The sequence below is a fragment of the Branchiostoma lanceolatum genome, chromosome 3 (genome assembly GCF_035083965.1).
Source record: "Branchiostoma lanceolatum isolate klBraLanc5 chromosome 3, klBraLanc5.hap2, whole genome shotgun sequence".
In the NCBI taxonomy this organism is placed as follows: Eukaryota; Metazoa; Chordata; class Leptocardii; order Amphioxiformes; family Branchiostomatidae; genus Branchiostoma; species Branchiostoma lanceolatum.
In genome coordinates, this window is record NC_089724.1 from 11,488,657 (window position 1) to 11,501,373 (window position 12,717).

Genomic DNA, 12,717 nt, shown 5'->3' on the forward strand with positions numbered 1-12,717 from the left:
GAAATTCGTTGAGTGCTTTGTCAATTCGATCGGCCGCAGCGACCCGCCAGCGTGCCGCTGGTCCAGTGAGAGGGGGGCTTTACTTGTTACCTTGGTGATGCCTTTATGTCAACAAATAACAACAACAAATCTGGCGACTAAAAATGGCAAGTAGAGTACACAAAAGGCGTACTCATGCCGGATTAGCCCAAATCACGGCAGAAATGGGTCGAACGTGCCACAGGGAAGTGATATGGTGTTACGTTTGCTAAGTCAGCGTTAACGTTCCGGATATTATCCTAGAATCACCGGGATGACCGTGTCATCCGTACATACCTACAACTGTGGAGAAAGGTAGTCTAATCTGTGCTACAAGGTTAACCTGTGTGTCATAGGAGACTCGATTAACTAAGTGGGATTGCACAATTTCTATTACATAGCCGCTGATGCAACAACAAGTTCAGAAACGAAGATGTTGATCATGACTGCACTTTCTGCTTCATTTACTGCCCACAAAAACTCTCGCAAACAGATTACTTGGCCTTTTCTTGGGCCATTGCGGAATTACTACGTTCCTTGCCCGCATGGTCATTAAGACACCCTCACACTTGGAAGTGGTCTGAAGTTACAGCGTTACCTCATTTTCACCTGGCGCACACCAGCTGTGTATACTTCTTGTTTGACTTGTAAAACTACACCAGGTCACCCTGCCATTGTTTTGTGTGGACATTCCCAATTTGTTCCAGAGAGATGCAGCATCTCTGTGGCGAAAGCTTTCCAAAACCTGCTTTCAAGATGCCCTTGAATTCCTGTGGCTGTCGGAGCTACTAATGTTGTTACCTGTGGAACTCACCTTGGTGTTGAAATTACGCCCTTGCATTGCACTTGCGGCAAACGTATGCTTAGCTGATGTCACATCATTCTTACCCAGAAACATCAACACACTTATTCTCTGATTCAAGCGCCGGTCACTACTATTACGACTGAAAGCCGGGTTCGAGGAATATAGGGGGAGGGGTGTTTTCACAACAATAAATGCATTTATGGCTTTTATTGGTTTTACATCACCATATGGTTTATCTAAATACTAATGTATTTACATAATACATGGTGTAGAAGCAATTCAAAAGTTGAAACATCCGGTGGAAGTTACAAGCATTTTTTTTTACTAAAGTAGACCTAATAGCTTCCAAGGTGAAATCGATCAAAAGACCACATCATTGTAACACTGAAAAAGAAACGGGCATCGATCGTTCCGGCAATTCTACCTCTCTAAGGTAGAATCTTATATCAGAGCATAGAGGAGACCCTACAGTTCTTGGCACATGGGAACCTGGGCAGGAGCCACAAGGCGTCATCAATGCTGAAAACTACAGTCCTGATAAGAGACCCTCAATAGCTTTTGCTCTGCCGCGCTGTAGAAACAAGAGAGACACTGGTAGTTTCCTGTTTCACTCGAACGTCACGTTCAAGTGTTGACCGTGTTCTACTTTCGAAAACGTTCAATGTCCCATTGTGCTCTTGCCCATTCTTGCACAGACTAAACGCATTATAATGACCAACGCAGAGCCCCCGGCAAACACTGTAATATCAACAATATAACGTCAAGTCCATTCACAACTTAAACTGCTTAAGAAAGCATCCCTACTTTCTCAACATCTCTTGTCCATCAGCGCCACTCGTACCGCCACGTGCCCATGACTTCAAACGACTTCCATTTCCCAATGCCAGACTCAAGACACACCCGGTTTATCACCAACCCCTGATCATGATTGATAAAATTAACAATTGTATCGAAAAGACGCAAGCTTTATTCAAGAGAACTGATTGAAGATAAAATTCTGTCCATCATAACTTTTCTCGAGTAGATGACGTAAGCATTATATGGAACAACTAACATAAACATATCGCTGGACACTCGGCTTGGCACTGTTGGAGTCTGTTGAACAGTACTCCCTTCCTTCATGTGACACAAACAGCATTTACCTCGTCATCGAGTACCGGTCTAACACAAAGAACGGCTACATCGTGTAGTTACGTCATACACCGCTAGTGGCCTGTCCACAGTTAGTGTTGACGTCACGGCCATTACCACAGTTAATGGTGCCTGGCATGGACATGGGCTCCACAATGGCGGCTTCCATGGGCCTGAGAATACTGAATAGACTCAGTGCCTACCTCGGTAGTAGATTTATGCAGTTAAAAGCTCTCCCGAGTTGATAGATGAACGCGTGCATTTTTTCGAGGAAATGTTCCGTCAGAGCAATGTCTTCACTACACAAGTGTGCAGTACGACCTTTCTTTTTGAAGGTCAAGCCGGAAATAATTCTTTCAGCCGCCCCCGTGTACCTTTACAGACAATAAGTTGCCTATCGGCTTGATGATACAGTTGACGTCAAAAGGTTTCCACCTCAACACAACTACAAAGAGCACAATACTGGGTGTACAAATTCCAAAAGAAAATATGCACCCTTGCTATTTGCTTGTCACGTATATGTTGCGATATTGTCCTTGTCTTTTCAGTCGAACACTGCAATGTTCTTTTAACGTCTGACACGCTATTTACCTTATGTGTGGTTTGTACACAGAATATGGAGCATATATTGAATTTATCATGTTTATCCTTTCATTATGATCATTTCCCTCTTCATGGGAGTACCACAAGTATAGTACAAAACATAGAGTGTTAGAATATCTTTGTTCAAGATGATTGATTTTGCTTACTCAGTGCACTTCGCCTGCTTTGCTTTCCCACGTAATGGGTGCATGATTAACTGTTTTTTTTTATAACAGTGTTTGTAAATTACTTAGTGATTGTTGACAGCTTTGGGCTTATTTATAGATCTTGGAACATTGCTCACACAGAACGTAATGACTTGAGCCTAACCGGCCAGAAAGGGTCAGTTTGCACTCACTTATCGAGGTTAAGTTGTCATAGAAACCAATCTAAATACATCTTGATATTTCTTAGAAATTAGATCCTCAGTGATCCACTGTTGCTATGTGACAGGGAAGAATAATGCTCAAATCTTCTGATATTCTTACTTTGACGTCGTCCTAAAAATACTAGTGTCGTAGAGGGAAGTAATCGAGAAAGTTGTAGTTCTAGTAGGAGAAGACCGTGGTTTGAGGTGGTTGTCAGTAAGCGAGATGGCAGTCTATAAATAGTGAGAGTGATGAAAGGTTTACCGCAACGAAAGGAAACCTTCGAAAGAGTCCGTACATTCCATGGACGTAAGAGTCACAGGCCCGTTTAAGGCTGGTAAGCTAAGGATTCACGGAAGACATGTCCCTTAATATGGGGATCATACCGTATGTTCCTTTCAATAGAAACGCTAGTCCTTCCATCCAGTGGCTTTCAACCTCTTTTGTACCGATGTAGGATAAAAGGGTTGGGCTCCGCAAGTTTATATCCATTTGAAAGGTTTTGTTTTCCCTTTGTTGACGTCTTGTTCCGTACGTTGAACACAACCCATAAGATGACTTAGTTACACCAACGTCCGACAAGTTAAATTGAATTGTCAGTCCTGATAACGGACTAAAGGTTTAGCTAGTTGATATTGAAAAACGCATCGTCTACATTGATGTACAAACTCAAAGAAGTTGATTGACATAATCTAGTTATCATCTGACGCACGAGGGGCCGTGTCTGTGGGGTGCGCTATGGAATGTTTTCGCCAATAAACTTTGTGCAATGTTTGAACTAGCTGTCCTCCCTCGGCCAGACCCATGGAGGTGCTGACACAAAGCAAGTGACAAATGGACAATATGAAAACAAAACGTATTCTTGACCTTCTCCCTGCTGCCTAACTTTGTAACCTGTAGAGAACTGGGTGTCAAACGGCTACTTCAGTTTGCTAAAGGTTCAAGTTCATATTGATTGATATTTTTTAGAGAAACTCGGGGTACTCTTCTTATAAATCATGTAAAAAACAATAGCATTTTGCCTTGCAGAGGGATGTGGCGTTGCTGTGAACAAGAACCAGGAATCCAGCAGCAGAGAGATCCACAGAGCCCGCCGAGAAGCTCCAGAAACGATCGTTGACGAAGATGTGAACGAAGATCTTCCACATGAGTCCAGGAATCTCCTGTGGCATTCCGAGGACATTAATGCTCGGGAGGAGAACCAAAAGTGAGTCACATACACACTAGGGAACATTCTTGCGTGCAGAGCTCCTGGGGAATCCAACAAAACTGAGTGCAAAATACAATGTAACGTTAACACTAGTCACTCAGCTTTTTAAGAAATTTTACCAAATCTGATGACCTTTGCATTCTTCACATATCTCTTTAACTAGAATGTTAGGGCAGAAATAAGACGTTTAATTTGTATTTGAAAACCGAAAATGTAATTGCCAAATAATGTGCTAACTTCAAAGTGCCTGGCGCTTTGTGTTATATATTGTCATCTGACAACCATCCGTCGCTCCTGATGGTCCTAGATCCCGGACCAAACGTGACCTGTGGCCGAGCAGCAGCCTGGACAGGTGGTCTGACCTGCCGAGCGGCCTGCCAGCCGAAGCCGAGCCCGAACCCACCGTGGGAGACGTGCTGTCCCAGGTTCAAGCCGAGGCAGAACCCATTGTGGATGATTTCTTCTCCCAGACTCAGACTCAATCGGAATCCAGCGTAGACGAGTTCTACGAGCAAAGCCAGAGCCAGAGCCAGAGCCAGAGTCAGAGTCAGAGCGAGACTGAGATCATTAGCCAGAACATCCAGATCGTCAACGGCACCATAGGTCAGTGGGATCAGATTAAACAACGCTGAGGATGTCATAAACGGCAAACCAGCAACAAAACACAATCAATCATTCATTCAATATAAAGTCATCATGAAGTAACATCTTTTTTATGATATTAGCGTGTATTCTTCAGTATTCATGCAACATCAATTGACACTTAGTGGAGGGTCAAAACTCATAACGTTTTTACGTATCAGCAAAACAATGTGGTAGAATTTTACGCTTATAACGTGAAACAGTAGAAATACGGCGTAGTCAAGCGTGAACACCTGTGGTCTTCCGTTCTCCCCAGTGTACTGTCAGCAGGACTGTGAGAACGGCGGTGTGTGTACCGGACTGAACACGTGCCAATGTGCACCAGGATGGATAGGAACATACTGTACAGACCGTGAGTTTCTCTAGAATATTCTCTTTTACTGTTTAACATTATCTACACGAACAAGATAGAAGGTATGCCTCTTTAAGATCCGCACTACAAATATAGTAGGTGATACTACATCAAGTTAACTTGATCAAATGAAACAGGCAAAAAACATGCAAAAATAATAGGAAAATCGGCTAATATCACAGGAGCAATGTTTTGGAGCTAACGTTACAAAGCGATGTTCAGAACATGCTAACAAAAATTCCTTTTTCTAAAGCAAATACAGTAAAGCGGGTGCGACTGTGCCTCGCATTGTTGTGACATTTTACCGTACATTGCCATCGCATGGAACATTGAACATTCCACGTCCCACACGACGGAAACTCTGACTATGAATCAGCTAGAAACAATACCACCCTCTTTGGGATGTCATTCTGTCTATCGGCTTTGAAACCAAACCCCGCCAAAGTCAAACTCTGCAAACAACGTTTTCGTTTCAACATTGTTCCTGGGCACCCACATCGAACTTGACTGTAAAGGTCTTTTGTTACTACGTTTTCTGCATTTAACGATGTCAAGTCAACTACGTAGTTGACATTCATGTTGAGTTAACTGTCGTATGTCTGTATTGGAGGCATTCCCGCACGCAATGTAGAACCTTGAGCTCATATATATTGGCACAACTAATATTGAAGACAGTCGCTACTTTATGCCAGATATGTTTAGTTTTGTGCTTAAGCTGGACACAATCCGTAATCCGAACTGCAAGCGCTAGCCGTGCATATAACTTTGTTCATCCGTCGTCACATCGTGCCTGTGTTTTGCTTTATTCTTATCAACGCCGTTATCTTTAACTTGCTCGTGCTTCTTTTCTAAAAGTTTCAACGCGTTACAGGGCACAATAGCTTATATCTAATCTTCTAACTTGACTAACTTGCCAGTTCTCCCTCCCTCCTTCACCCCTAACCCGCTCCTCTAGACGTGTGCGCGCAGACCTGCGTTCACGGCTCGTGCTCCGGCCCTAACACCTGTTTGTGCGATGATGGCTACCAAGGAGAAACATGTGAACAGGGTAGGTAACTTAGCATTGTCATGTGCTCCACTTGACAAGCAACCGAGTCAAACATTCAAAGCAGCTCTAATGGTGATGGAGGCTGTACAGAGTGAAGTTTGACTCAAAGCCTTGTCAGGTGGGAACATTTATGTTGAAAAATGATGATTACTCTCTTGTGACCATAGCCACATGCACGCGTGCGTGTGGACATGGCAGCTGTACAGGTCCGAACGTGTGCACGTGTGACGTGGGCTGGGAAGGGCGGGTGTGCCGAACAGGTAGGGGGTGTGGTGTGGAGTAATGTGGCGCCTGCTTCCCTCTCGTCTCAGACAACTGCTCCAGCCTATTGCATGTCCATCATGTGGTTTGCAAACATCACAGTTACATGCACGTTACTAATAACGTGCAAAAAATGTATCAGGGATCTACTGAGACCCCGTCTTAAGTGTTTTGATAAAGGAGCCCATTCTCAAATCTGTCGACAAATGTTGACATTGTTTCAACAAGACTGATCTAAACGCATTTTTGTCTTTTGCCTTTTGACGGTATCTTTTGCTTCTCGCTTAGAATCTTTGTATACCAGTGTGTAAAGAAAGTACCTTATCTTGTCTGAGACGTGCACGTGCTTCCTCTGGTTTGACTCAATCTCCTCTCAATCGTTTTATGTATTGCTTTCATTCGGTAATAAATACCGACATGCTGAAATTATACAACACCTGGAAGTTTTGCATTTCTTTGATAAGAGCCATATATTTGGAAGACAACATTGTGAAAAAAAGCAACATACCAAAAAACGATACGTTTTCCAGACTGCATGTACATACGTGTGAAGACGGTCCCTAACAGTGTTGTGTGTTCCTCTCCCCAGCCATCTGTAACCCGGTCTGCGCTAACGGAGGAGCGTGCACAGAGCCGAACGTGTGTGAGTGTGAGGAGGGATACGAGGGAGACCAGTGTCAGACAGGTGGGGAACCATGTACAATGTACGAGTACTCAGGAGCTCATGCAATGTTACCGAACATGCAGCAAGGGGCGTTCCTTCTCTCAACTAGAAATACAAGCTAGAGTTTTTACGTACAACAGAAGAAATAAACATCAATGTGCACAAGGAATGATAGCATTTCCAAACATTTCTGCATGCATTTCACCCATATGGTTAAACTTACCGTTTCAGTGGCTAAAGGGATGATGAAGTTGACACAATCTGGTTCTACTGTGAGCAATATTAACTGTCATGCGTTCTCGTTTCTGTAGCCATCTGCCACTCTTCCTGTGAGAATGGCGGCTACTGCTCCAGCCCGGACTACTGTACCTGTCAGATCGGATACTCTGGACGGCAGTGCGAAACACGTGAGTCGGAGGCTATCATGTGGCCATCAAGAATAAGAGGCTACATTCCACTGTTTAACCAAGGGGGCTTGTATACCTTTTTGGTCGTCTTAGTCACAGTGGGCAGGTCACTTCGTTGATAAGATAAATACCAAATTGCAAGTTCATTTTGATGTGATTAATGTGCTTTTTAAAAAAAGACGGCAAGACTGAAATAAAACTTACGAGCCGGTATAATTTTTAAACAGAAAATATGTTACCGCACGGTACTTTGAACTGCTGTCTTTCTGTTTAACCCCCAAAAAAGTGTTATTTTGTAAATTGTAAAGTTTTCTAAAAGTTAACCGTGTGTTTTGCAGCGGTGTGCGACCCGAGCTGTCTGCACGGAGGGGTGTGTTCTGCCCCGGACACCTGCAGCTGTCAGATGGGATGGGAAGGACCGATCTGTCAAACACGTCAGTCATCTCATCAGCTTCCTTGTTTCACCCTCGTTAAACCACGCGGAGCGATATGGGGTCCTGGTTTAACGAGGGTGCCTTGTTTCTGTAATGTAGATGTGGCACAGTGATCTATAATGCAGTAAATACGGATAAAACACGCACTGAAATTAACGTTATATCTTTACGGTTGTTTGATTTTGTTCGCCCACTTTTTAATCTACACAACACGCGTTGACTCTTCAAACATCAACCGACGGGGACATAATTTTCCATGTCCAACTTAAAGAGATAGGCCATCTTTTGCAAACTGAAATTTACCGCAAAAGCACGTGCGGTACGTCGTCTGCTAGAGCACATGCGCACATGTAACAATACAGGATAAGAGTCTGCCACATGACCGAATTTCCTTAATAGCAGGAAAGACTGTTGCTGTCGGGCAGTAAGGCTACTTTTTTGGGCCCGTCAGCTACTAAAATAGATAAACAATTCTTACATGGGATTTTATCAAATAATGTTATATATTTTCAGAGTTAATTAAAGGTCGTAAGTCTTTTATTCTTGAGAATTATGGAGGTAAAAATGCCAGTATTAGCATGGTCATTCTTGTAGTTATTGGCGGGGAATTCCCCACGGCGTACCGCCAAGTGTGAACTTAGAACAGCTGACAGGACTTTTGCCTGTGAAGTGACATTTCTCGGTTCTTATTCAGCCTTGAGACTTCAGTAATGATTTATAGTTAATTTGGAGTGTTGACCTGTTAGGACCTACTTACTGTGAGTAGTTTGTAGAAGTTTATTGACGCCGTGGCGGCAGCAGTTGGTGATGTTGTGTCTTCCTCCCCCCTGCAGCGATCTGCACACAGGAGTGTCTGAATGGAGGAGTCTGTACCGAGCCTGGGCGCTGCTCCTGCCCCAGCAGCTACGGTGGACCACAGTGCCAGTACGGTATGTCTCACAAATTCAATGCTCATTCCACACTTTTGTGTCTTATCAGACTAAAACCTCCTTGATCAGACCAATCTACCAATAAGTTTATGGTTAGTTTTAACCAACATTATGATATAAGATAATATAAATTTGATATAACGTTACAACATTGTCATTGCTGTCTTGTCAGCAACACTTGGATTATGAAAGGATTGCTAACAGATGTTTGGTTTACTCACAGACCTGTACCAGGATGATGGGATTACTCAATTACAAACAAGTAAGCACATTTGATTAACTGTTTTACAAGTAATTATAAATCGAATCAAGGTACATTGTATCTAACCATCAATAGCATGGGTTAAGCTAATTGTAGACTAATAGGGAAAGCTTTTTTTATAAAGTATTAATTTATCAATATCAGATTCAACTGAACGATATATTTCATCCCGTGGTCTAACTTTGTGAGTGTTTATGATATAACACAGCCCCAGCACCAGACCACAGCGGACGGTCCTGTGGTGCATTTGGACATCAGCACTACTTCACGTTTGATGGACATTTCTACACCTTCCCTGGCACCTGCCAGTACCTGCTGTCTGGGGACTGTCAGCAGGCTACATACCAGGTGAGTCCTGAACTATATGTACATGTTGACCCTGTGTAAGACTAGTGGTTATAACCATTATAAAGACCGACAGCCTGTTGAACAGTTCACACTTGACTGCTCCCTCACAGGATGATATTTCAAATCTGACAAGTTTTTGTTTATTCATTTATTTATTAATCTTTAGGGTGGTCCCATCAGTTAACATTGTAACTGATTTCCGAGGGAGCCCTTACATTACATGACAAATCATAACAAATCAGGATACAAAAGGATTACTTAACATTAACTTTAGTTTTCAATTCACAAAAAGTAGTGCTCCATGTAAAAGTTACTCAAGCCACTGGATACGTTTTGTTAAGACATTTCAGACAGCATCCGCTGTCTTTCGTCAGTGACTTTACAGAATCTCTTTGTAGTGGCACACCTTTAATAGACCTAAATGGCAATGAGCATAATGCATGTGCATGCAATGTGTTCCTTATGTCCTGCCATTGATTTTAAATTTCACTCTTCAACATTGACATCTGTCTTTGGCTTCCCATCAGGTGTTTGTCCGGAATGACCCCAACTGCACCGCCTCCTCCCTGCTCTGTCATCGCGAGGTCAGAGTTCACATGATGGGCCTGTCACATGACCTGATCCTCCACCAGGGACACAACTACGAGGTCACCAAGGGTGATGTGACGTATGTACCTGACAAGTTGAAGATATGGTCATTGCCTTGCAGCAGTTGTCGTCACAACCTTATCAGGAATGCCAACAATAAATATAACGAAGCAAACAACTTTCAAATTGATTTCTGCAAACCACAAACATTCTTCCTGCACAGTCATCAAGAATAAAAGATGAAGCAATGAAGCCTGTAGGCTTTGTAGTAGAATACAGTTTAATTCAAAAAAATTGGTTCTTTCTTCCCAGTTTGTCTCTGCCCAACTCTGAAGAAGGTGTGAAGGTGGAGAAAGTTGGAGACTACATCCGTGTCATCCTCATGCCTGAATTCGATGGAAAGGTAAGTCAAGAAATAATCGGAAGTTTATCTATAATGTGACAAATTCTTTATTCTAATATCTAATATCTAAAGAATAGAGCTGGCATGTTGAGTGTACTTGCTGAATGTGTAGATTTTTCCCTTGAACCTTCCAGCTGGTGAGGGTTGCAGTTTACTGGGACGGCGTGACAAGTGTGTACGTGGAGGTTGACGAGGACTTTGCAGGAACTCTTTGTGGTCTCTGCGGCAACTTCAATGGAGATTCAACAGATGAATACAGACTCAGAGATGGTAAGAAACTATTTCTTCATGTGTGGTCCTCATCAAATGTCTATCCCCGCAGTGTAGTGAGTTGTGGAGATCGTAAAAAAATACATTTTGATCTTGACAGTGCTGACAATTTTTGCTATCCAAAATTGATGGTGCCAGAGATTATATTCCAGCTGAAAAACCATTTCCCATAGGAATATTAAGTAAAGGAATCCTTCCCCAGATTTTGTCTGTTGTACTATAACTCCGCCAAGTGTTATGGGCTGATTCTAAAGCATTTAGTTCTAATCAGCCCTGACACTGGAAGGCCTAACATCTTCTTTGCGACAGATTAATGGACACTGAGATATTTGCCAAACCCTTTAAAACCTGTAGAAACATGGGCATCCATGTACTCAGTTGTCTTTGAAAACCAGTACCGTGAAAAGCTTTGTGTGAAGAGGTAACAAATCAAACAAGGTCCGTAACAACATGCTTTGTGTTTCTCCTACCTGTGAGTCTGCATATGACATTCTACTTTCGTGGAAGAGTCTTAAGAATGAGTGTCATCTGGGTGTTTTGAGAAGGATGAGCAGTTTTGTACATGACAGAGACTTGTTTATAGATGATTTATTGTCTGACTTGTTTTTTTTGGGATGGATGAAAGTAAGAGGATGTCACCACTGAAGGGGACCACAACTGAGCAAATGCCAGTACCATGGGTCACTGGGAAGGGACAACAAACCCTCCCGCAAACACACCAATTCATTAGTATTGTGTGGGGAGGCTTTGAAGGGACAGCATTAGTGGGACCTATCCCTGAATACAAACATACATATACAATCATCATGTACAGATGGCAAAAAAACATGATGGTGGTGAATTGAGCAATTATAGTACATGTTTGTGCCGCATGTATCTCAACTTTTCTAGTATTGCCCTTTCTTAACGATTGGAGGAGGTGAATCACGAGAGAAAAATACTATAAATGTTGCAAAAGCAGGTGTAAAACACTGAGACTTCAAGCAGAATCCTTACATCTGCTTGGAGATTATCATCTTTGCCTGTGGGGTATATGATATATCAGGCACACCACCAGGACACTTAAACGTACATGTTTCTCATTTCTTGTTAAGACAAGGACATGCAGGGTACCTGACAATATCAATAACTTTGTCTGTGAAAGTAAAACATTTTGCCCTGTAACAAGTTGCACAGTCATGTGAATAAAGGCAATAACACGTTCTGGAGGTCAGTCACCTCTGACTTAAACCTGAACTACGTGACATATGTTCACTCAGTCAGCTTTCAGAAACCTGAGAAGTCTGGTCTTAAGTGTGTGGCACTGATTTGTGAGATCAAAGGCAATCTTGGAAATTGTCCCCACACTTGCATTCCGCATGCAGGAAAGTCTCTCCATGTTTTGGCCAAACCGTTCAAAAAAGTGACTGCTTGAAAATCAATGTTACTGGAAGCACAACACAGTATCATAATCAAAGGCACAAAATGGCCAAAGCAGTTAAAACTGTTACTGAATGGACCAATGAATAAGTCTAGACTAAGTCTTGTTTGCACATTTAGTCAAGTGCAGCTGGTGTCAGAGAACCTGTTATCACATTATGGATCAAGTTCAGGCTTGCTCAGCTGTAAAAGTTTCACCTATTTTTGTCAAAATGTCAGGATGTGTACCTGTCGTGAAAGGGTGGATGTTTGCTTTGGAATGTTTTTACCTTCGGTGAATGGGTGTTGGCCTCGCACATGATCCTGTGATGGATGAGGAACGTCTGACCTTCAGACCTGCCAGTCAGACCTATTCATAGTCAATTTGCATACATGCATCTGTCGTGTGTGGGTGGATGTGGGAATGACACCTTCATGCATGGGCACCTGTCATGGGTGGCTCCAGGGTTTTAGCAGAAGTGGGAAAGTTTAAGTGGTTAACACCCCCTGGCTCTGGTGCTCAAAGACAGCTCATTCAGCCTACGCACTGCTGGAAAGGGGTGTTGTGAGCTATACACAATTCATTGAAAAAAGAAG

At 42.7% G+C, this 12,717-nt stretch overlaps 2 protein-coding genes across 4 annotated transcripts in view; one reads left to right on the plus strand and one right to left on the minus strand.

The window, feature by feature from the left end:
• Positions 1 to 7,413, minus strand: part of LOC136430256 (uncharacterized) — a 37,243-nt gene extending 29,830 nt beyond the window's left edge. Inside the window, exon 1 of one of the 2 annotated variants that reach the window (XM_066420699.1) lies at positions 7,305 to 7,413. The gene's annotated coding sequence lies outside the window, so the exon portion shown is untranslated. Of the gene's footprint in view, positions 1 to 6,962; positions 7,075 to 7,304 lie in introns of those variants that run through there. The other variant, XM_066420700.1, reaches the window with a different exon arrangement.
• The window catches only part of LOC136430255 (mucin-2-like), a 51,064-nt gene that overhangs the window by 8,028 nt on the left and 30,319 nt on the right, over positions 1 to 12,717 (plus strand). The window contains exons 2-14 of one of the 2 annotated variants that reach the window (XM_066420695.1): positions 3,934 to 4,111; positions 4,422 to 4,717; positions 5,013 to 5,108; positions 6,064 to 6,156; positions 7,007 to 7,102; positions 7,393 to 7,488; positions 7,827 to 7,922; positions 8,756 to 8,851; positions 9,075 to 9,113; positions 9,322 to 9,461; positions 9,989 to 10,128; positions 10,362 to 10,452; positions 10,587 to 10,722. In XM_066420695.1, the coding sequence (XP_066276792.1) occupies positions 3,934 to 4,111; positions 4,422 to 4,717; positions 5,013 to 5,108; positions 6,064 to 6,156; positions 7,007 to 7,102; positions 7,393 to 7,488; positions 7,827 to 7,922; positions 8,756 to 8,851; positions 9,075 to 9,113; positions 9,322 to 9,461; positions 9,989 to 10,128; positions 10,362 to 10,452; positions 10,587 to 10,722 (1,593 nt within the window). Of the gene's footprint in view, positions 1 to 3,933; positions 4,112 to 4,421; positions 4,718 to 5,012; positions 5,109 to 6,063; positions 6,157 to 6,323; positions 6,417 to 7,006; positions 7,103 to 7,392; positions 7,489 to 7,826; positions 7,923 to 8,755; positions 8,852 to 9,074; positions 9,114 to 9,321; positions 9,462 to 9,988; positions 10,129 to 10,361; positions 10,453 to 10,586; positions 10,723 to 12,717 lie in introns of both variants that reach the window. The other variant, XM_066420697.1, reaches the window with a different exon arrangement.